The 20378-nt window shown below is 54.4% G+C and overlaps 1 protein-coding gene across 1 annotated transcript; it reads left to right on the forward strand.

The window, feature by feature from the left end:
* Positions 1 to 3222: 3222 nt before the first annotated feature.
* Positions 3223 to 19807, forward strand: CLN6 (CLN6 transmembrane ER protein). The gene is made up of 7 exons (XM_037155777.2): positions 3223 to 3410; positions 9759 to 9873; positions 13112 to 13210; positions 14150 to 14338; positions 14639 to 14694; positions 16283 to 16405; positions 18061 to 19807. Exons 1-7 carry the CDS (start codon positions 3334 to 3336, stop codon positions 18329 to 18331), a joined length of 930 nt encoding a protein of 309 aa, XP_037011672.2. The 5' UTR covers positions 3223 to 3333; the 3' UTR covers positions 18332 to 19807.
* Positions 19808 to 20378: the final 571 nt, after the last annotated feature.

Below are 20378 nucleotides of genomic sequence, written 5' to 3' on the forward strand. Positions count from 1 at the left end.
CACATGCTGGCCTAGCCCGGCTCCCTGAGAGGCAGAGTCTGAGGCAGAAGCACCTGTGCTAACATTTTGGGAGGGTGCGTAGTGCCAGGAGAGCTGATGTGAGGAAAAAGGAGTGTGACAGAGGAGGACAAAGAGCACACCAGTGCACTGCTGACCCGGCCACCGTGAGCAGCAGCAAATGCAAGATCTTAAGGAACCTTCTTTAACGAGTCTGCATGAAGCTTAGGGAAGTTCCTCCAAAAGAAGGAAGAGAAAAGAATGTATGTGCCAACCTGTTTCTTGTTGGTCAAAGGTTCACTCCATGGAGTGTCTGACACTCTGGCACTTCTGAGGCCAGAGTGTCAGAGGGGTGGGGGTGCGACTGGCTTGTGCTGGAATGAAACAAGTGGTGAGCACCTGGGAGAGAGGTGTGGCTGAGAGGAATGAAGGGGATGCATTAAAAAGTATCAGGTACAGCTATAGCTGAAAAAGAGTAAGAACATCCACTAAAATAAAAGTTGAAACCACTGGGCTGGATCATCTGAAAGGGCCTTTCCAGCTAAAAAGTTCCTTGCCGCTGTTCACTGAAATGGCAGCTCAGACAGCTGAGACCGTTTGCCCTTCTGGTGTGCAGGAACCATGTCCCCAGAAGGTTACAGGCAATGTCCCTGGAAATGTGTACCCCTCCGTGCCCAGGAGTTGGGCCAGCTTTGCTCTACCCCCCATTCCCTGAGAATCTCCATGCAATCTGAGGGCCCATGCAGATGGTGTTTTTAGAGTTCTGATGGGCTGAGAAAGAGAGGACTCATGTCCCGCCAGGCTGGGGGCAGTTCATCTTGTTCTTTCAGGAAAGCCTGGCTTCCCTCAGCCTGGACTCCCCTTCACTCAAGGGCCAGCTGCCGGCTCCAGACGGAACACAGATTTGTTGGTATTTAAGGGATTGGAGGATTAAATGGGTCAGAGAGGCCCCCTCCACCCAGCCTCATCCTCTAATGGCTGGAAGCCCACCCCCGGGTGTTACTAAGTCCATGATTCCTTCATGGGTGCCTCATGTCCCTTCCTTAGCAGATCAGCAGGCTTTCAAAGCCAGCAGCAAATGAGAAATTGGAGTCAGTGCGGGAAGCCTTGATGCTCCTTCTCAGGTATATACACAGATCGATCTGCAGATGGAAGATCTGATTCACCAAAATTAAACCTGGGATCCAAGCTGACACTGCCTGACCTTGGGCACACGACTTCGGCTCAGATTGATTTTTCTCTGCTTCAAAATAGGGACATCACCAGCTCTGCTTATGACAGGTGGAGAGCAAATAAGAAAGGATAAAAAGCTATAAAGCAAGCACGCCCTTCGGCGGAACACAAGGGGAGCAGCCACCCTAGGGAGGGGCCTGGACTGTACCCTGTGGGCATCGGGTGTGGCCTGTTGGCTGCTAGAGCCCAATGTGAGGCCGATGGACAATGACTGGATGCAGGCACCTTCCACAGCTGAGAGAGGGCAGTTAGGCTCTGATGAAAGAAGGAAAAAATCCAATACACATGTCCGAAGAGAAAACACAGGGAAGAAAGTGGAATGGAATAGGCATAGCTCACACCCCTCACATCTCAGAGGAAACATCAGGTTTAGGAGGCCACTGTAAGTAACAACGCCACCAGGGCTCTGTGCCAAGTGCTTCGTGTGCATTGCTTCATTTCCTCGTTGCAACCCTGATGCAGTGGATGCCCCAGGCTTCTCCTCCTCACAGCTGAGGACACTGAGGCTGGGAGGGGTTGAGCAATGCGCCCAAGTGTCAGAGCTACTGAGGAACAGCACCGAGACTGAAACCCAGGCAACCTGCCTCCCAGACTCTGGTCGGCTGTCACTTGTCTTTCTTCTCACAGGCAGTCAGGCAGCCTCTTTGCTTCTGATTGTTACTATTCCCTTGACACTCAACTCCCTCCGCCCAGCTCCCAGGTCTCATCCAAGCTTCAGATCCTTTCCCACCCCGACATTCAAGTCACAGCTAGGACGCTTCCCACACGACAATGTCATCAACTCTCTCCCCACTGTGACTGTTAGCAGTACAGGCCCTCCCTGGAACAGCTGCACCCCTCACACTCCACCTCTCAAGCCTCCAGTCTTGCCTTCTCTCATCCACCCCCTCACCACGGCTGGAAGAGTCTAAAATGCAATGTGGCTCTGCCACGTCCCTGCTCTACAGCTTTGTGCTGCTTCCAATAGTTCTCAGGATAAAGGCAGGGTCCCTTTCCAGGGTCGACTCTTACTCTCCGCCCAGCACTCTGCCGCTCTCACTGACCTTGTTTCTGTTCCTCCAAACACCAGCGTCCCTCCGGATGCTGGCCCTCCTGCCTGGTTGTTCCCACCGCCTGGAACGCCCTCCCCCCCACACCCCCACCCCGTGTCCTGTCGACTCCTGCTCAGACTTGCGCTGTCAGCTCATAAGCCCAAAGTCACGTCTGGGATGTCTGTCCTCCAGAAGCCTGTCTGACCCCAACCCCTCCAGGTCTCTGCCCGCACAATATTCAGTACTTTCCGCTTCACACCACTTACCGATCCCCTGCCCCCACCCCCAAACCCTGCTACAGTGGGGTTTATCCGTTCCTGACCGCAGATGAGCTGCTCACGGCTAGAAGTTAGTACACGCTCAAACAGGAGAAAGGGAAAGTGACACTTCCAAAGCCACAAAGTCAGAGTGACAAAGTCAGGACTGAAATCTGCATCACCCGCCCCGCCCCCCGCCCGCCAACTTGAAATGAATTCGAGGCTGCTCTGCGTGTTACCCTCCTATTCCACCGATTATTTAATTCCTAGCGTCGAGGGCCACAGAGCGGACTTTGTAAGAAGCGACGTCTTCCATTTGAGGGAGGAAGGACACGAATCCCCCCAATCCTTCCGGCCCTCAAGAACTAGGGAAACCGGCCTTGGCTCCTCCCCGAGGGAGCATTCGGGCTGGCCTTTCCGCAGGTGCCTGCCCAACTCCAGACCAGAAATCAGGCATCCTCCAGCCCAGGCAAAGCTACCCACCCCCACAGGCAACCCCAGCAAACCCCAGCCCCCACACAGTCATGGGTGCAGCTCACTAGGGCCTGCGCTCGGCTCCTGGCCGGAGACGCCAGGCTCGCCGCGGCCTTCCCGCCCGCCGCAGAGCTCGCCCCGCCTTCGTCGCTCCCTCGGTCCCTTTCCGGGTCCCTCCCTCCTCTAACCTCCACCGCCAGCCCCGCCCCTAGGTCTCTGTCTCCCGCCGGCCCGCCCTGGCCTGCCCCGGATCGCGGCATTTGTTGTCCCGGCCGACAGGCCAGCCGAGCCCTCTTGGCTCAGGAAAGCTGGGCGGAGCAGCCGTGGGCAGCGGGGCAGCCATGGAAGGCACGGCGCGGAGGCGGCAGCACCCAGGAGCGGCGGGCGCGCAGCCGGGCGCCTCCTTCCTGCAGGCCAGGTGGGCGCGCTCCGGCGGAGCGCAGCGCAACCGTGTCGCCGCCCGTGACGGGTTTGGGCGGCCCCAGTGGACCAGCGTGCGTCTGGGCCGGGCTGCGGCGAACCCCGGGGTGGGTCAGGGGCTGCCTAGGGGTCGGGCTTCCTTGCGCTACCTTTGCAGCATCCCTTGCCTGAGCCCCGCCTCCCGTTTCATTCTCTTCCTGGAGGTGCCCCAAGCCCTGCGACTTGGCCGGTGCTGGGACAGTCCTTCTGCTTGGAAGACCTCCCCAGGGGCCTTAAAAACTCCGGGTGGGGGCAGCGGGCTCAGAGGACACCACTGCTCACTCAGGTCCCCAACACACTTGCAGACTCGAGCGCCACCGCCAAGTTCTCGGGGTCCCTCCAACCCTGACCAGGACTTGGATCCTGGTGTTAATCAGGAGGCTGACTCCTTGTCCCGTGGAACCCAAGACTGAGAATGTAAAAGGAAGAGCGGAGAAGTGTGCACGCTCCTCCCCAGAGGAAATGAGGAAGGGCTGTCTTCACGTGCTTGCTGTCCCCTACGCTCACCGAAGGGAAGACTCTATTGGTTGGCACAGTTGGGACCAGGCAGGGTAGAGAAAGAGGCACGGGAGCCGCCTTTTAACCTCTCCCCCCGCCCCCGGCCCCATTCTACTTTCATCCCGTTTTACAGACTAGAAACATTCCAGTGCAGCAGGTATTCATTAAGCATCTCTAGTGTGCCCTGCGCTGTGCCAGGCACTATGGAGAAGCACAAGGTGAAGCCAGGAGGGGCTTACAGTAGGAAGGAGCTGGGAGGTCATCTTGGAGGGCTTCGTGGAGAAAGTGGCACTTGAGCTGAGTCTCAAAAGACTGGATAGGTGTTACAGGGAAGAAAAACTGTTCCAGAGAGGGAGAGTGTTTGGGGAACAACAAAGAATGCAATGGCCCTGAGCTTTCCAACTGCACGGTGGCAAGAGGACGCAGACTGGTTATGAAGGACCTTTAATGGCAGCAGGGCTAGGACTAGAGTGCAGAATTTAAGGAAGCACTCTCAGGACATGCTACAACCCCGGGAGTAAGTGCCTACCTAAGAGCTGGGCCCTACTTGCCTCACTGTCCTCCCCCTAGTTCCCGCTCTCATTGGCAGGTTAAAGATGTAGCCTTTATTCTGAGTACTGGAGAGTCACGGAAGGCTCTTGAGAACGAGGGTGCTTAGAGTCAATTCTAGGCAATTTGTGGTATGATTTCTGATGAGGGGGGAAGTCTGAGAGGCATGGCTGAGGGTAGCTCGTTGTCCTGCTATTGAGGGACATCTCAGATCAGGGGCCCTTTCACGCTGGGAGTGTAAGTGCCCCGAATTGTGGCAGCCCAGTTAGAACTGTCTGTGGGTGGTCACCACTGTATCTCAACGTGTGGGCCTTCCTTGTGCAGCATCTTAGTCTTTTTGTTTTGCATATGGGGAAACTGAGGCCCAGAGAGGTTGTATCATTTGCTGGGAAGAACCAGGGCCTAAACCCAGGGCTTCCGACCTCTGGTTTCTGCCCCTACTACTACACTACTCCTCCTCCTACTACTACTTTACTCCTGTGTGAGCTCCCCATCAATTAGGGAATTCCCTAGGAATGGGGTGAGAGGCTAGCTCTCTCTCAGGGTGTCTCTGCCCCCCTCACTGGGTGCTCGGCCCATTCTCAGTATGATTGATGCTCTTGACAGGTAAAATCCTAATTCCTAGGATTCGTGGATTTCCTCTGCTGCATCCTTACACACTTCTAATGACAAGGTGCTCATTACCTTTCCAGGTAGCTCATTCCTGCTCTATTGACAGGTTTTTTTGTGTGTGTATTGTAATCAAAGTGATACGTGGCCAAAATTAAATAAAATCGCCCAGAGGGTTCAGAGTAAAAAGCAACAGTCCCCCATTCTGTTTCTTTCTGGCATCAGAGAGAGCCATGTTAGTTTCTTTTAGCTCTTTCTGCCTGTTAAGTCGTATTTCTAAATAAGAATGACAAACACTGTGTAGCAGCTGCTGTGGACCAGGCCCTGCTCTAAGTTTCTGCACATATTAATTCGACAACACCTCTCGATGTCAGACCTACTAATTATTACCTCCTGTACAGATGAGAACATCGAGGTCCGTGAGGCAAGTAACTTGCCCAGGACCTGGTTGGTGGCAGAGCCGAGATATAAACCCAAGTGGTCTCCAAAGTCTATGCTCCTGAAAGTTATGTTCAGCTGTTACTTCTTGCTTTATCAACTTTACCTTTTAAGCTAAACACCGACTGACTTCTTCCTACTAGGATGTGGCTCACTTCTACCTCCCTCATCTTCCCAAGGCTGTGTTTTTAATCACCGTTTTCAGTATTTCTGTCACCGAGGTAGCCTTAGGGAATTGCATATACCATTATTTCTTTTTGGGTAAGTTGTAGGCAATACCCCTTGATTACTTTTCAAAAGGAGAATATTTGTCCTCTATCTACTCACCTTTAGCTCCTTTGTCCTTCCCTCCAGCCCCTGTCAGACAGAGTTCCACTCCAACGCTGTCCAGGCTGGCGACATTTACCTGCTGAGGTAAATGTTGTTGTCAGTGTTTTATCTATGGATTGATTCTAAACTTTGAAAATCAACATAATATTTTCATTAAATCAGCCATGCAAATAGTGTTCCCTACAGAGCCAAGCAATATGTAAGTTACATTTGCTTTCTTACATTGCTTTTTTTTTCTTGGAGTTTGTACTTGCCTTTTCTCCCTATTATGTGTCTTTATTTTCTCACATTTTGTGGAAACTTTGCATCATGTCAGGTATTCGTAGAACCCAAGTCATTCTGTCTCTAGTCCCTGTTCATGGGCCCTGCTTTACTCCACCACGGCCAAGGTCCCTTCCCTTCCTGAGGGGCAGTCCTGCAGACGCTGCTGACTGCTTTGAATATTTCAGCTGCATGGCATGCGCTCCCCAGCTGCTGTGGTGTCAGTGTCGCCATATGGTAGACTTGCAAACCGGCAGAGGAGGCCAGCCTTGTTTCGGGTTACCTGCCATTGTGCTGTCACTGTTCTCAGCAGAAGTTTCTGATGATTGAGACCTAGAGCTGCTATAGGCTTGGGGACATGCGGGTGTCAGTGTGTGAAGTCTGTGGAGTCAGCAACTTGGGACAGGCTTAAGATTGCTCACCCCCAGGACAGGGTCTGCAGGAGGGGACGACTTCCCCCTCCATGATCTGCCTGCAGTGGTCGGAGATCCAACTGCATAAAACAGTTAGATGCTGATCAGTGGTTCCCGCGTTGGGTGTCTGCCCTGTACCTGCCCTTTTTTTTCCTGCCCTGCTAAGCCAGGATGGACTGGTGGCAGGGAGTCCCACTGGCTGAGGTACCTCCTGAAGTGGAGGAGGGGATAGCTACTGAGCTCCTGTAGGGTCACAGCTTCCTGAGACCCACACCTACCTGCTTTTCCAGGCTTTCAAAATGCCTTTAGTCCCTGTACCAAACAACCTTCTCTTTGCCCAGTTTGGAGGCTTCTGGAGCAAAACACTGAGGGCTCTTATCTTCCTTCTCCATCCAAGTCCTTCAGACCTGGCAGTTGTCACTGTCTGCTCTTTGAGGCCTTTACCCACGGCTCACTGAGGGGAAGGGGCAGAGGGGGCTCAGACTCCTGAGCAGTCCTCCCAGTTAGCTTCTGGATGTCTACCCAATCTGAAGGCTCAGCCAGCCCGCCCTTCTCTTTCTCCCCACCAAAAGCCAGGCATCTCAACTCCATGCAGTGCCTTTCCCACTTTTACCTCCGGACCTTTGGTCCTGCTCTCCTGCTGCTTGTCTGCCTGGTTAAATGTGCCCATCCGTGCTGTGGGCTCCCTTCCCTGTGCACTTTGGGTACTGCTCCGGGCTGCACTGGTCCCTCTCTCACTTGATCGCCTAGTGGGCTGCACAGCTTAATCTAATGAACAGAAACAGAACAGCAAGCAATTAAGGGCACAGGTCTTAAATTCACATAGACCGGGTTTGAATTCTGTGCTATTCAGCATTCCTGGGTCTCTGGTGACAGAAAGCCGGTGCCAACTGCAGCACCCTTAGCAAAGGGGAGTGGATCGGCTCACGGGGCCAAACCACTGGCCTCGGGGATGCCTGGAACAGGAAATGTGAACACTCTCAGAGCTTTCTCTCCCCTTTTCCCTTGATCCTTTCAGTAGGGCTGCTTCGCTCTCACCGGGCTGCCCCTTGAAGCTGGAACCTTGGCCCCGGGGAGCTGTGGGTTTGCATCTTAGCACCCCAGCACCAGAAAGGAAGGTGTGCTTTCCACAAACCCTCGTTAGAAAAGTCTCACATGGTCCAGCCTGGGTTACTGGCCCTCTCTGTGGCTAAGGAAACATCTCTCTTTTAACATTGATTTTAGAGAGAGGGGGCGGGGAGAGAGAGAGACACCTGTTTGTTGTTCCACCCATCCATGCATTCATTCATTGTTTCTTGTATGTACCCCGACTGGGGATCGAATGTGCAACCTTGGCCTATCAGGACAATGTTCTAACCAACCAGGCTAGGCCTGGCCAAGGCAGAAACATCATCTCATACCAGAAGAAGCAGGGAGTGGGCAATAGGCTGACAAAAGAGACCATTGCTGCAGCTCCTCACTACGGTAACGGTGACGTTGGCTAAGCACGTGTTGCCTGTGAGCCTCAGTCTCCTCATCTGTAAAACGGGAGGGATAAGCCCTGCTTCCTGGTGTTGCTGTGAGGGTACAACGAGATGGTGCAGGTGGATCTCTTAGCACAGCAGAGGGGACCGCGCAGAGGGGCACGGAAGGCTCCGTTGACCTGGGAAGGCCCACACCAGCTGTCGGGCCTGCCACCAGAAGATGGCGAGATCCCAGGAGCTTGCCTTCCCCGTCTCATGTCTGCTCTGCCAGCCCAGTGTGGGCCATTCATGGAATTAGCAGAAAAGGATCCTGGAAAGTCAAAGAAGCAATAGCAGTCTTGACAGAAGAAAACCTCTGGGGTGTCTTTAAGCTAATGTTTGCCACTAGAAAGAATGAGTAACTGGTAATTGAGACTGTTTCAAATCAGCTACTAATCACGGAGCCTAAACCAGGTACTGGGCTGAGAACTCTGGAGAATACAAATCCATGCCTCACAGTTTCTGTTCTCAGCACAAATGGGGCAATGAAATGCACACCTCAATCATGTTAGGAGGTAGCTGGCTGTTTGTCACTGAGGTGTGCAACTGCGGCGGGGATGCCGAGAAGTGGATTTAGACTGGCGGGAAGTAGGTGAGTTGAGAGAAACTAAATGTCACCCCTCGTTTCAAAGGTCTGAATAAGAGAGGAACACTCCAGCCCTGTGCTGTCATGGCCTGGCTGGGAGTTAGAGACGAAGCACTCCCCATGGTGGCCCCGTAATGAAAAGCTTCATCAGGGATGCCTTCCTGGAGAAGGTGGGGTGTGCACTGGCCCTGGACTTCAGCTCACCTGTAAAGAGCAGAAGGCTAAATGCTTTGCGGGGGGTTGAGGGGCAGGCATCCAAAGATGTATTGTTAGATGGTGCTGTAAATCTTGCCATGGCTCTCATGTCAACTCATCACTGGCTTCCTTCTCAGGTTTCACTGTGGGTTGGTGGAAAGGGCCACCAGCAGCCCCATTCACACCACCTCATGGTTCAGGAACCAAGTGAGGGAGGGCCCATTCATCCCAGTCTACAGCCTTTAAGGCAAATTTCACTAGAGGGCTCTAATTGGTCCAGCTCAAGTCACATGCCCATCCCACGGACCAATCACTGTGGACACAATGATTAGGTTGGACGTTAAAAACAAGCTCTTAAGCCTAATTATTTAAATTCACATATTTAGCAACATAACTGAGCAAGTTACTTCATACCTTGGGTCTCCATTTTTTCACTTGTAAAATGGGGGTAATTCCAACCTCAAAGGGTTTCTGTGACTATTAAAACAATCAAATGAGATAATACGTGTAAACAGCTATAATAGTGCCTGGGATGCAGCAAGTGCTGGATAAAGGTTAGCTACTATCCTCCATCATCACGTCTCATGTTTTTTCAGCTGCATTTGAATTTTTTGCCCCATCTGATTTCCTCATCCTTCTGTAGATGAGAAAACCCAACACTTACTGTACCTGTTTGGCAGCTTCGTGCCTGAATCACAGAGAAGCTTAAGTCAGGGTAACTGGAGTTCACACCCAGGATACCTTCACCTTGGCCACATGCCCTGACCCTAGTGTTTCCTGCAAAGTCCCTTTCCTAGAACGTGATTATGTGTGCTTCCTCCTGCTCCCAAACCCCCAGACCTTCCTGTGGCTCCCTGGTGGCAGGCGGGGGAGATTTCCATGAGAGGAAGGGAGCGCACTCACCCCTCTTGTCTGTTCCTTCACAGGCACAGCTCCATCAAAGCTGATGAGGCCGCCAGCACGGCTCCCTTCCACCTCGACCTCTGGTTCTACTTCACTCTGCAGAACTGGGTTCTGGACTTTGGCCGCCCCATTGCCATGGTGAGTGTGAAGCTGTGGGCAGCCTCAGCCAGCGTGAGAAGATTTACCGTGACTTGAATTAGTTGAGTGACCTTAGATAAGTCATTTCCTCTACTGGTAAACAGCAAGAATAGGCCTGGATGATCATGTCCTTTGACTCCATGACTGTGGCCAGTGGGGCAGCTGCCAGCAAGCAGGGGACGGGCTCTGAACAGTCATACTGTGCCCTACTTATATCTCACCTGCAGATCATCAAACTAGACGAGTGTGGGAAAGGAAGCAGAGCATGTCCACTGGCCATCGCCACAGCCTTGAACAGTGTTATTTTTCTGGAGGTAGCGTATAGGCTGATTTTGCACAATACGTATGACTCTGAGCCTCGGGTAATTTTTGTGCCATCTGGTGAAACTGTCCCCTTCCCTCCAAGGCTACTTCATGCATCAGTGTATGGTGGTGGCCTCCACAAAGAAGGTTCCTACTGAAAGACCAGCAAAGTCCTCACTTGTGATAGATATAGATAGATAGATAGATAGATAGATAGATAGATAGATAGATAGATAGATAGATAACAGAATGTGAAACTATTGAATGAGGCACCACCATGTGCCAAGGTGTTAATTTTCATGTGGGGGCAGTAAAAATAACAACATCGTCCACTGAAACTGACACACTGCACTATGGCCTTGTAGTGATAATGCAATTAGCAAAGCCCTTTGGGAAAGCAGGTTGTCAAGGTGATAACTAGTACCTCGAATAGTGCCTAGCATGGTACATGCTCAGTACACTTTTATTGAGTGAGTAATAACAACACGAAGGTAGAAATAGCAGCTAACATACGTGAAGTGCTTATTCTGTTCTAAGCTCTTTATGTGGTGTTCTAAGCTCTTTTATGTGGCTCTTTACTCAGTTCTCACGTTAACACTCCATTAATCTCAACTTTATAGATGAGACATGAGGATACAGAGGGTGACTGGCTCGAGCTCACCCAGCTAGCAAGTGAGCGAGCCAGCATCGGCACCCAGGCACCCTGGCCCCGGCCTTTCCATCATGTAACTCTCCAGAACCTTGATATGTTCATCCCTCTGACCCAGTAAGATCCCTTCTAAAAATCTGCTCTGAAGACGTAAAGAGACAAACAGCCTGTCTAACCAAAGATGCTCATTACAGTGTAGCTTACGGTAGCCAAAACCTGTGAGTGGTTTGTGTCCAGCAGTAGGGACGGGTCAGTCAACTTCGCTGTGTTCAGTATAGAGCATGGTACCTGGCCATTAAGCACAGATTATGGATACTGTGGAGCAACCTGAAATGTTTAAGGAGAAAAGAGGTCCCTAAGTGGCATGAGTTATTGACAGATTGTAAGTCAGTTACAGTCCTAAGAATTTCTTGTTCTTTATTTCATTGTGTGCATTATTACACGTCCCCTTTGCCCTCCAGCCCATCACCCTACCAATCTCCCAAACATGTTTCAAAGGCAGAGGGGAGGAGGAGAAGCTTTCCTAGCAGTGTGTTAGGGAGGCATTATGGTGGATGCGGGTTCTCTTTTCTGCAGACTTTTTTTTTTTAATGTAGGAGAAAGAAAAAAGGGACAGAGTCAGGAGTCAGGGCATCTGACCAGGTTTTGGGTGACTATGGGCAAGCCACTGTCATTTGGGCTTCAGTTCTGTCATCTGTAAGAAGACTGGTGACCCAGCTGCTCTGAGCCCCCTTCCCTTCCAACATGAAGTTCCCGCATACTGGAGGACAAAGGAGCTGCTCGTCAGACTGGTGTTCCAGGGAAGGGAGAGAGGAGGCCAGGAACAGGGTCACGGCTCCGCCCACTGTCTAGAAGCCCGTCTCATCCTGCCTAGAACTGCTGTGGCCACTCTAACCCCAAGCCCACTCGTGGGGAGAAGACGCACTTAAAGAGCTCATGTATATACTGGAGCTTTTCAAATGTATGCACAACAGTCCCAAACTCCTAATAACTACAAAGTAAAACCATTTACCAGTTATAAAAGTCATATGCTGTAGCGTAACAAGTCAGTTCATACCCAGGTGTACAAAGTGGTAAGACTCCCTTTCCAGTCCCACCCCTGACAGTTTGGAGGACACCCTTCCACTCCTTTCTCTGCTCACACAGACATACATGTACATCCTTATTCTTTTCCTAACCAAAATGAGATTTTATTTATGCCCGTTTTACTATAGCATGGAGAGCTCTCCACGTCAGTACATATAACATGTCATTTCTGTTAGGGGCCACTGAGCCTTCTTTATCTGCAGTAAATATGTACTACAGTCTATTTGATCAGTCCTGTTTGGCTGAAGAGTCGGCCTCTTTCTGGTATTTTGCTGTCACACAGAGGATTTCAGCCACCATGCGTGTCTTGCTATAAATAAAGATACAGAGCTACACACGCAAATAAGAAAGAGAAAGAAAGAAATTGAGATTTCTGTATCCTGGGAGTTGTGTTTCTGCAGATTAGTTTTATCCAATGTGCCATTTTTTAATTAAAAGTTAAAAAGTTTTAGTTTTTACTGAAATTTTTGGCCACTACACATGTTCTCAATCAACAGACACTGGAAGTGTAGTTTGGCCGTGTGTGTGTGTAATATTGAATAAGGATTTTCACTGTGACGCCACAAGGCCAGGGCGTCCTGGGGTAGACCAGAAGGAAGGACCGCCCTGGTTGCCTCCTCTCTCAGGGGAGGCAGGGAAGGGGGAACTGAGCCGACTCTGGGGAACTCCCTTATTTTCTCCTTTGTTCCGAATGTTCCAAATCTTGATCTGATTTGGAAGGGGCCGCTACTCGGTGGACAGGGCCTTTTTCCACACCTGGGCCCGGCTGCCAGAAGAACTGGTCATTGTTGCAGGACCTGGAGTGCCAGATCCCTAGGAGTCCATTTAGCCACTGGGGCCACATTTCCTATGTTGCAGATGGGAAACCTTACAGAGGGCAAGGACTTGCCCAGGGTCACCAGGAAAGCTGGTGGCACCACCAAGTCCCAAAGGAGCCTCCAACTACCAGGCCAGTACCCAGGGACGTTTATTGAGCACCCCCCGGGTCAGGGGCTCTGGCTCAGGCCTGGATTTGCATCTCCCGCGTGCCTGGGGACGAGTCCGTTTAACTTGTCCATGCCACTGTTTCTCTGCCTGGGGGCTGCCAAGGGGACCCCAAGAGATCACAGAAAGAATTAAGAGTGTGTAAAGGAGGTAGGGACTCGCTCCCCAAGGGCCTCATGGGGCTGTGCCTGGTAAACCCACCCCTTTTCTTCTCAGCTGGTGTTCCCTCTCGAATGGTTTCCGCTCAATAAGCCGAGCGTGGGGGACTACTTCCACATGGCCTACAACGTCATCACTCCCTTTCTCCTGCTCAAGGTAAAGTCCCAGTCCCACCGCCCTCCCTCCCCACCCTCACTGCCACCTCCCGCCGACAGGCAGCTGGTGCCGGCCCGGGGGCGCCCTGAATCAGGCTCTCCCTGAGTCTGGGGACAAAGACTGTGATAGAGGGGACACATCAAAAGCCAGGGGGTACAGGGGAAACCATAATACATGTTGGGAGGCTGAGGCAGGAGGGGCTGGGTTGCCGGGAAGAGGGCAGGGACCAGTTAGGAAGGCAAGTGAGGGCCAGGTGACAGGAATGGCAGCAGTGGAGGGGGAACTCTGCTCTGGCCTGGACATCCCTGACTTTGAGATGCCGCTGGGAGCACAGAGCTTGCCAGGGCTGCGGGCTGTGCACTTTGCCACACAAGGGCCCTCCACTGTCACTGTCTGCTATCCTCATTTTGTTTTTAGATATTTCAAACCTCTGCAAGTCAGAAATGTGTAACTACAGAATTCAGAGGGGTCCTCAGCTAAACAATATAACTTCAGAAGCACCTGTCCCTCTCCCATCCCTGTCATTTTTTTGTGTTTGTCCTGGACCAGTCGCTCAGAAATCGGAGGGTCTCTTCAACAGGCCAGCCCAGCCACCCCGGGCCACAACTGGGGCAGTGGGAGGGCTGACCCTCGCACCCCAGCGTCTGGGTGGAAGGCCTGGCCGTCGCATCCAGGACCTGGCTTGTGTGCGGCCCTGGGCGAAGAGCTGGCCCGTTTCCTCTCTGGGGAAAGGAGGTGCTGTTCTCGTGGCCCTGTTGGAGTCCGAGGGATCATGTGAGACTCCGGAGGGTGGGCTGGCCCACTAAAGGGACCCACCAGTTTGTGAGGGACTTCCCAGCGGGTGGCACCCATCCTACCTCAGGTGTGAGGGCGTGAGGCAGAGGGTGTCTCTGGTTTTGACCCAAGGGGTCAAAGCACTAGGCCTCCCTCTGCCCGCAGCTCATCGAGCGATCGCCCCGCACCTTGCCACGCTCCGTGGTCTACGTCAGCATCATCACCTTCATCATGGGCGCCAGCATCCACCTGGTGGGAGACTCCGTGAACCACCGCCTGCTCTTTAGTGGCTACCAGCACCACCTGTCAGTCCGTGAGAACCCCATCATCAAGAATCTCAAGCCCGAGACTCTGGTGAGGCCGCCTCCCCCACCGCAAGTCAACCCTGGAGGCCAAGCAGATGCCCCTGCCCATCTCTGTGCCCGACCCTCTGCCGAGGGCAGTCTGCTAGTGAGGGCACTGTCGCAGGATAAGCCAGGACACCCCTGTTATTAGGGAGTGCGCGCTGACTTCCAGCGGGGCCCCTCCCACTGGAGCGCAGGGTGTGAGGACTGAAGGGGAGGTGCGGGGGCAGAGGCCGGGCGTGGGTGGGGGAGGGCGGCCAGGGGGCTGCGTGGGCCGGCCCCTCTCACCGTGTCGCCCCTGCACCCTCAGATCGACTCCTTCGAGCTGCTTTACTACTATGACGAGTACCTGGGCCACTCCATGTGGTGAGTGATGGGGTCAGTCTGTCTACGCAGGGACTCTGGCGCCCCGCCAGCTCTGCCACCGGCCTCAGGGACACCCGGCCAGACTCTCTGGGCCTCGGTCCTCCAGGCGGTCCTCGAGTGCGGAGGCTGGAATGGGTTCACCTCCCCTCCCTGCCGGGGAGCTGCGAACTCCGCGGGGGTGAGGCGAGTGGGCCCTGGCCCCTTCGCCTCCTCCCGCCGGGCTGTGCCCGCGGTGGCCACTAGAGGGCAGCGAGCGGCCGTCCCGCCCTCACCCAGAGCCTCCAGCAGATGGGGGAGGAGGAGGCCTTCGCGCTGATAAACATCCCCTCCACCCCGCAGGTGATGTGGGAGTGAGGACCCCCACGATGCCCTGCCGCGGCCTGTGGGGGTGGAGGAGGGAAGCAGCTGACGAGGGCCAGCTGGACCAGGTCGGGCGGTGCTGTTTGTGCTCCGCACCCTGAGAACTCCCAGGAATAGCCCCTCCCTTTCTCTCCGCACTAATGGGGGCTCAGCCACAGGACGTTCAGGGCCCGAGTGCGGAGCAGTCGTCCAGTCATCCGTCCCAAACACCCCGCCCCCCACCGCCCTACTTTACACAGAATAAGCTGGGGCCAGTGGAAGAAGGTGTGAGCATGGACTGACAGCTAGGTAGTGACAGAGGCAGCCCTGGACCTGGGGACCTCGCTCCTCAGTGGGGCGGGCTCTCCTGTCCCACGTGCCCTACACTTGTCACTGTGTTTCCAGGGTCTGTTTTGGAGCATGCACAGTTGCTCCTCCTGGCTCAGGGGGTCCTTAACAGGCCCCTTGCCAGCCCTCCCTGACCTCTGCCACAAGACCCTTGCCAAGGAAGGCTGGAGAAGGGAGGAGGAGAGAGGAGCTGCAATAGCAGGACAGGGAGTGTTTTGGGGGGCACACGAGGGGGAACGAGAAGGGCGGTGGGTAAGGAGACAAGAGCCGATGTGTCCACTCTTGCAGGGGAAAAGGGGTACATGGGAAGAGCGGCCTGTGTGGGGGGAGGAGAGACGGTGGTCCTTTCGAGTGAGGGGTGTGTGGGGGGCAAGGGTGAGGCTGTGGGCTGAGTGTGAGTGAAGGGGCTTCACAGAGCTCCTGGGTGGCCCCCACAGGTGCAGTTCTCCTTTGTACACACCTGGACCACAGGCTGCTCTTTGCTCAGCCCTGCTGCTTGCACCTGTTTCCCAGCCAGCGAGGGGCCGGGGCTATAGTAGGCTCCGAGCCCGAGGCAGAGACACCCTCTCACGTGACAGCATGAGCAAGGTGGCCAGGGCAGTGTGGAAGGAACATTCCCATCCCCCGCCAGCCTGTGGGCCTCTGAGTTGCATGTGTCCAGGGCGCAGGCCTCATCTTCCTGCTTCCTTCCTACCCCACCCTGGACCCCCAGCACAGGAAAGGCTGGCAGGGGCTACGAGTGCCCTCCCCCAAACCAGCCCAAACCAGGCATTTTGTAACCCATGAAGTGACACTGCACGAGATGTCGCAAGAAACCAGTACAAGGACCCGTGGGAAAGACGGACTGGGTGGAGGTGGGTGGGAGGGGCAGGCCTCTGAGGCACTGGCTTCCCTGTTGCAGGTACATCCCCTTCTTCCTCATCCTCTTCATGTACTTCAGCGGCTGTTTCACTCCCACCAAAGCTGAGAGCTCAATGCCAGGGGCGGCCCTGCTCTTGGTGGTGCCCAGTGGCCTGTACTACTGGTGAGTGGACATTGGGGATGAAGGGGACACTCTGATCCTGGCACTAAAAATGTGCCTTTGACCACAGAGCTGCTATGTGACCCCAGGTGAGACCCTTTTCATATTGGAGCCCCTGCTTCCTCCTCTCCTAGTTTGGACAGTGACAGTAGCATGTGGTGGCCAATCTGTTACCAGGGAGCCAGGCCTGAGGGTGTTATTGCCATCCTCGTTCCCCTCTACCCTGAGCCCCACTCCCAGAACCCCAGAGCCACCTTCGTTGGGGCCAGTAGACTCCATCTCTAACACCAAGCCCTGTAGAGCCCCTGGGTCTCAATTCCCCTCCCTGTGAGATGGGGCAATACCTGCTTGTCTCCACCTCAGGAGCTGGTCAGAATCAGGGGGAGACAAAGGAGCTTTATAAACCAGAAAGCACCGTGGCGATGACGAAGACAGATAAGGGGGGAATCCCATGGCCCAGAGCTCCCTGCCTGGTGTCTTTTTCCCTCCAGCTCTCTCTTCCCCTTAGAGGGGACCCACACTCTTACCCCTCCTCCCCTTCCACCCTGAAAACGGGCCCCCCCCAGGGTGGGGGGTGAGTATCACAGGAAGGACTGGTCCTTCTCTCGTGGGAAGCCTTCATCAACATGGAAAGGACCTTCTTTCCTGGGGCCAGCTGCAGCCCAGCTCCAGGGTCTGTCCCCTGACTGGCTGAGATGGTCCACCCCTGAGGACAGAATTTAAAAAATGGGTGTCAACTATAGCAAGAGGGAAGGAGGCTAGATGTGGGAAAGCGCTTCCTGCCCAGTTTGTCCCCAGAGCGTGTTAGTGCAGTGAGAGCCACAGCAGCGGCAGCAACCACTTGTCGAGCAGTGTGCTTTCCCAAGTGGGACGTGTACACAGCTCATCAGTAACCTTGAAAATGGGGCCATTTGTGCCCCCTCTATGAGGAAGAAAACGGGCTTTGAGACGTCATGTAAGTTCCCCAGGGTCACACAGCTGCAGAGCTATAATTCCTTGAGTGAAGTGGGTCAGCATTGGGGTTCTCTCTAGAAGAGGGGAGTGGACCAGATAACCTCTCAGAAGCCCTCCAACAAGTGTTGCTATGTTTCTGGCCACGTACTAGGTGCAGCCTCTGGAGCTGCAGGGAACCCTGGGAAATCTGAGACTGTGCCCCAGCCTTCAAGGAAACAGTAGTGACAAGTCCCATAAATCGCAGCCACATTCCCAAACTCAGATGTATATAGGAACCAAGCTGGTAACAGAAATGCATCAAACATCAAGTGAGGCAACAGGGAATGGTGGGGATTGTGGCAAACTGTAAAATAATGCTCTAATGGAGCAGCTGCTTTCTCGTCTAATCAGTTATTGTCATGTGAGAATACAAGTCTAATGTAACCAGAGAAACCAGAAATCCACATTTTCAGGTATTTTGTTATTTAAATATTGGCAACAAACTCAACATTTAAAAAAATAGCAACTTCCCAGCCAAATCACTATGGTACATAGGGGCTGTGGCTCAAAGCAGTATGGTCCCATGAGCCCCTCATTAGATGAGCTGTTCTGACTGACTGACTGATGGACTGAGGGGGGCACCCTGGTCCCTGGGTGGAGGGGGGATGGTGAGCAGGACAGGACGGTCACAGCACCCGCCTCACCTCACCCACTGGCCTCCTCAGGTACCTGGTCACCGAGGGCCAGATCTTCATCCTCTTCATCTTCACCTTCTTCGCCATGCTGGCCCTCGTCCTGCACCAGAAGCGCAAGCGCCTCTTCCTGGACAGCAACGGCCTCTTCCTCTTCTACTCCTTCGCCCTCACTCTCCTGCTTGTGTCCATGTGGGTCGCCTGGCTGTGGAATGACCCTGTGCTCAGGAAGAAGTACCCAGGCGTCATCTACATCCCTGAGCCCTGGGCCTTCTACACCCTCCATGTCAGCAGCCGGCACTGAGCCCCTGGCATCAGCCACTGGTGCCCTTTTGGCAGGAGATGGGCCATAGAGGGAGTCTGAGCAGGGGTGTTGTACATGCGTGTGCGTGTGTGTGTGTGTGTATGTCCACCCACCTGGGCATAACCGTGACTGAGAATATGAATGGGAGTGCTCACTGTGTACATGGATAGGTGTGCGTGTGTGCATGTGTGTGTCCACCCACCTGAGCATAACTGTGTACAACCATGCACAACCAAGAACATGAGTGGGAGTGTGCATTGCGTACACATGTGGAGTGTGTCATCAGGAGACTTGATTCTTTCAGTCAAGCTTCTGTTTGGTCTGGATCTTTCCAGGGTGGGATTTAGTTTCAGGCAGTGCGTCCAGGCCAAGATATGGGCCCTGCCTTTGCTGTGAACCTGGCGAGAGTCGGAGCCCATCTCTCTCTCACTGCTCAGGGCTGATCCTGTCTTCCCTCGAAGCCTCTACTGCTACCCCTGCAGGGGAGGCCTGGGTGTGGCCATGCAGAGGGGATCCGGTGTGTCTACCCCACCTGGCCTGCTCCTCAGACCCACCCTGACCCTGGAAACAGAGTACATACGTTACATGAACTTTCTGTGTATTACTGAGCAAAGCACATCCCTTCTCCGGGTTTCATTTGCACTAGATGAGCTCAGGGTCCCAGAGTGGATTGTGGCTAGTTGCAGTCTCCTCTCGGGGCAACCTGGGAATGGGCAAGAAGTTTTATAGTGTCCCTGTCCTCACACCCTAAAGGTTTATAGTGTCCCTGTCCTCATACCCTGAAAGGGGTATGTGCATCCCAGACCCTCACCCACCTCAGGTTACGTGAGGTGTTGAACCACTCGCCCCTGAGGATGCACCCACCCCAGCTGGGGTGTGCTCCCCACCCACCCCCCTAACCACCGGCCTGATGTTGGGGGTCTGGCAGTGGTAGCTTCCCCAACCAGCCCCTCTGCCAGAAGCCCTGTCTCTGTCCTCTCCCTCGGGGGTGGGGGGTCGTGGTACCACTTCCTGTCAGCCTGACTGCAGGTTTCCGAGCCGCAGCTGATGGCAGAGTTCTCGACTGAACCGTGGACTCTGTGGAGAGGAGGTATCAAGGCTCTCTGCAGTCGGCCTTGCCTCAGTCTGGACCTCAAGCCTTCGGCCAGGGCCCTGCTCCCAGAAGAGACTCCGCGTCCCCAGCAGGATGCCCCCAGCCCCAGTCTCCCAGGCGCCGCTGCACACAGGCCTCCAACAGCTGCAGGCCTGGCAGCCGCCTTCCCAGCAGCCCTGGCCCAGGTGTGCTTGTGGGAGTCAGGGGGCCTGTGTTGCTTCCCCCGGCCTCTACCTCCTCTCCTGTGTTCTCAGGGAGCCTATGCCTCAGATTCTCCTTTCATGTTGGAGTCCCTCTGCTGCCCCTTGGGTGTTCTCCAGCCTCTGGTCAGTCCCTGTCTGCTGGCAGCACCGGGCCCTGTGAATAAAGGCAGTGTGAAGCCACGCCTGGCTGGGGCTGCTTTGTGAACTGGGGAAGCAGGAGGGAGGGAGTCTGGGGCCCAGGCAGGAGTGCTGGGTAGACCCCAAGGGCCCACTCAGTCCCACCTGCCTGAGAGTGGGTGCTGCCACTGGCCCTCCATGCCACTTTGCGGGGTCCCCGGGTTGGGGAGAAGTGGGGGCAAGAAGGGCCTGGGTCAGTCCCAGCCCTCTTCAGAGGAGTAGGGGGTGGGCAGGAGGGGGCATCTCCAGACCTGCCCCTCAGAGATGCCCCAGCCCAGTCCAGAGGCTGAAGCAGAGAAGGCCCCCTTAGAGGGGGTTGGGGGCCAAGTTTGTTGGAGGTTGGTACTTAGCCTTGGGCCAATCACTTAATCTCTAAGGCCCTCAGCTCTTGATCTTCAAAGGTCCCAGCTTCTCTAGGCAGGCCCGGAACTTCCTGGGCTGCTGTTACCAGACAACACAGGGGGGCGCCTGGGAAGGAGCCTTTCTGCACCGCTGAGCCCCAGCGCCCCTACCTGCTCAGCAGCCTCGTTGATCCCTTTCCCATCTCGAGGACGCTGCCCCTCCAGCCTCTCTG

The sequence above is a fragment of the Artibeus jamaicensis genome, unplaced genomic scaffold (genome assembly GCF_021234435.1).
Source record: "Artibeus jamaicensis isolate MK-2021 breed Jamaican fruit bat unplaced genomic scaffold, CSHL_Jam_final contig_548, whole genome shotgun sequence".
Classification (NCBI taxonomy): Eukaryota; Metazoa; Chordata; class Mammalia; order Chiroptera; family Phyllostomidae; genus Artibeus; species Artibeus jamaicensis.

Excerpts from the sequence above, each read along its gene's own strand:
- CLN6 (XM_037155777.2), top strand. The coding sequence starts at position 3,334 with ATGGAAGGCACGGCGCGGAGGCGGCAGCACCCAGGAGCGGCGGGCGCG. Across the intron at positions 14,339-14,638 it reads ATCTCAAGCCCGAGACTCTG|ATCGACTCCTTCGAGCTGCT; the intron begins GTGAGGCCGCCT and ends CTGCACCCTCAG. Across the intron at positions 16,406-18,060 it reads CCCAGTGGCCTGTACTACTG|GTACCTGGTCACCGAGGGCC; the intron begins GTGAGTGGACAT and ends TGGCCTCCTCAG.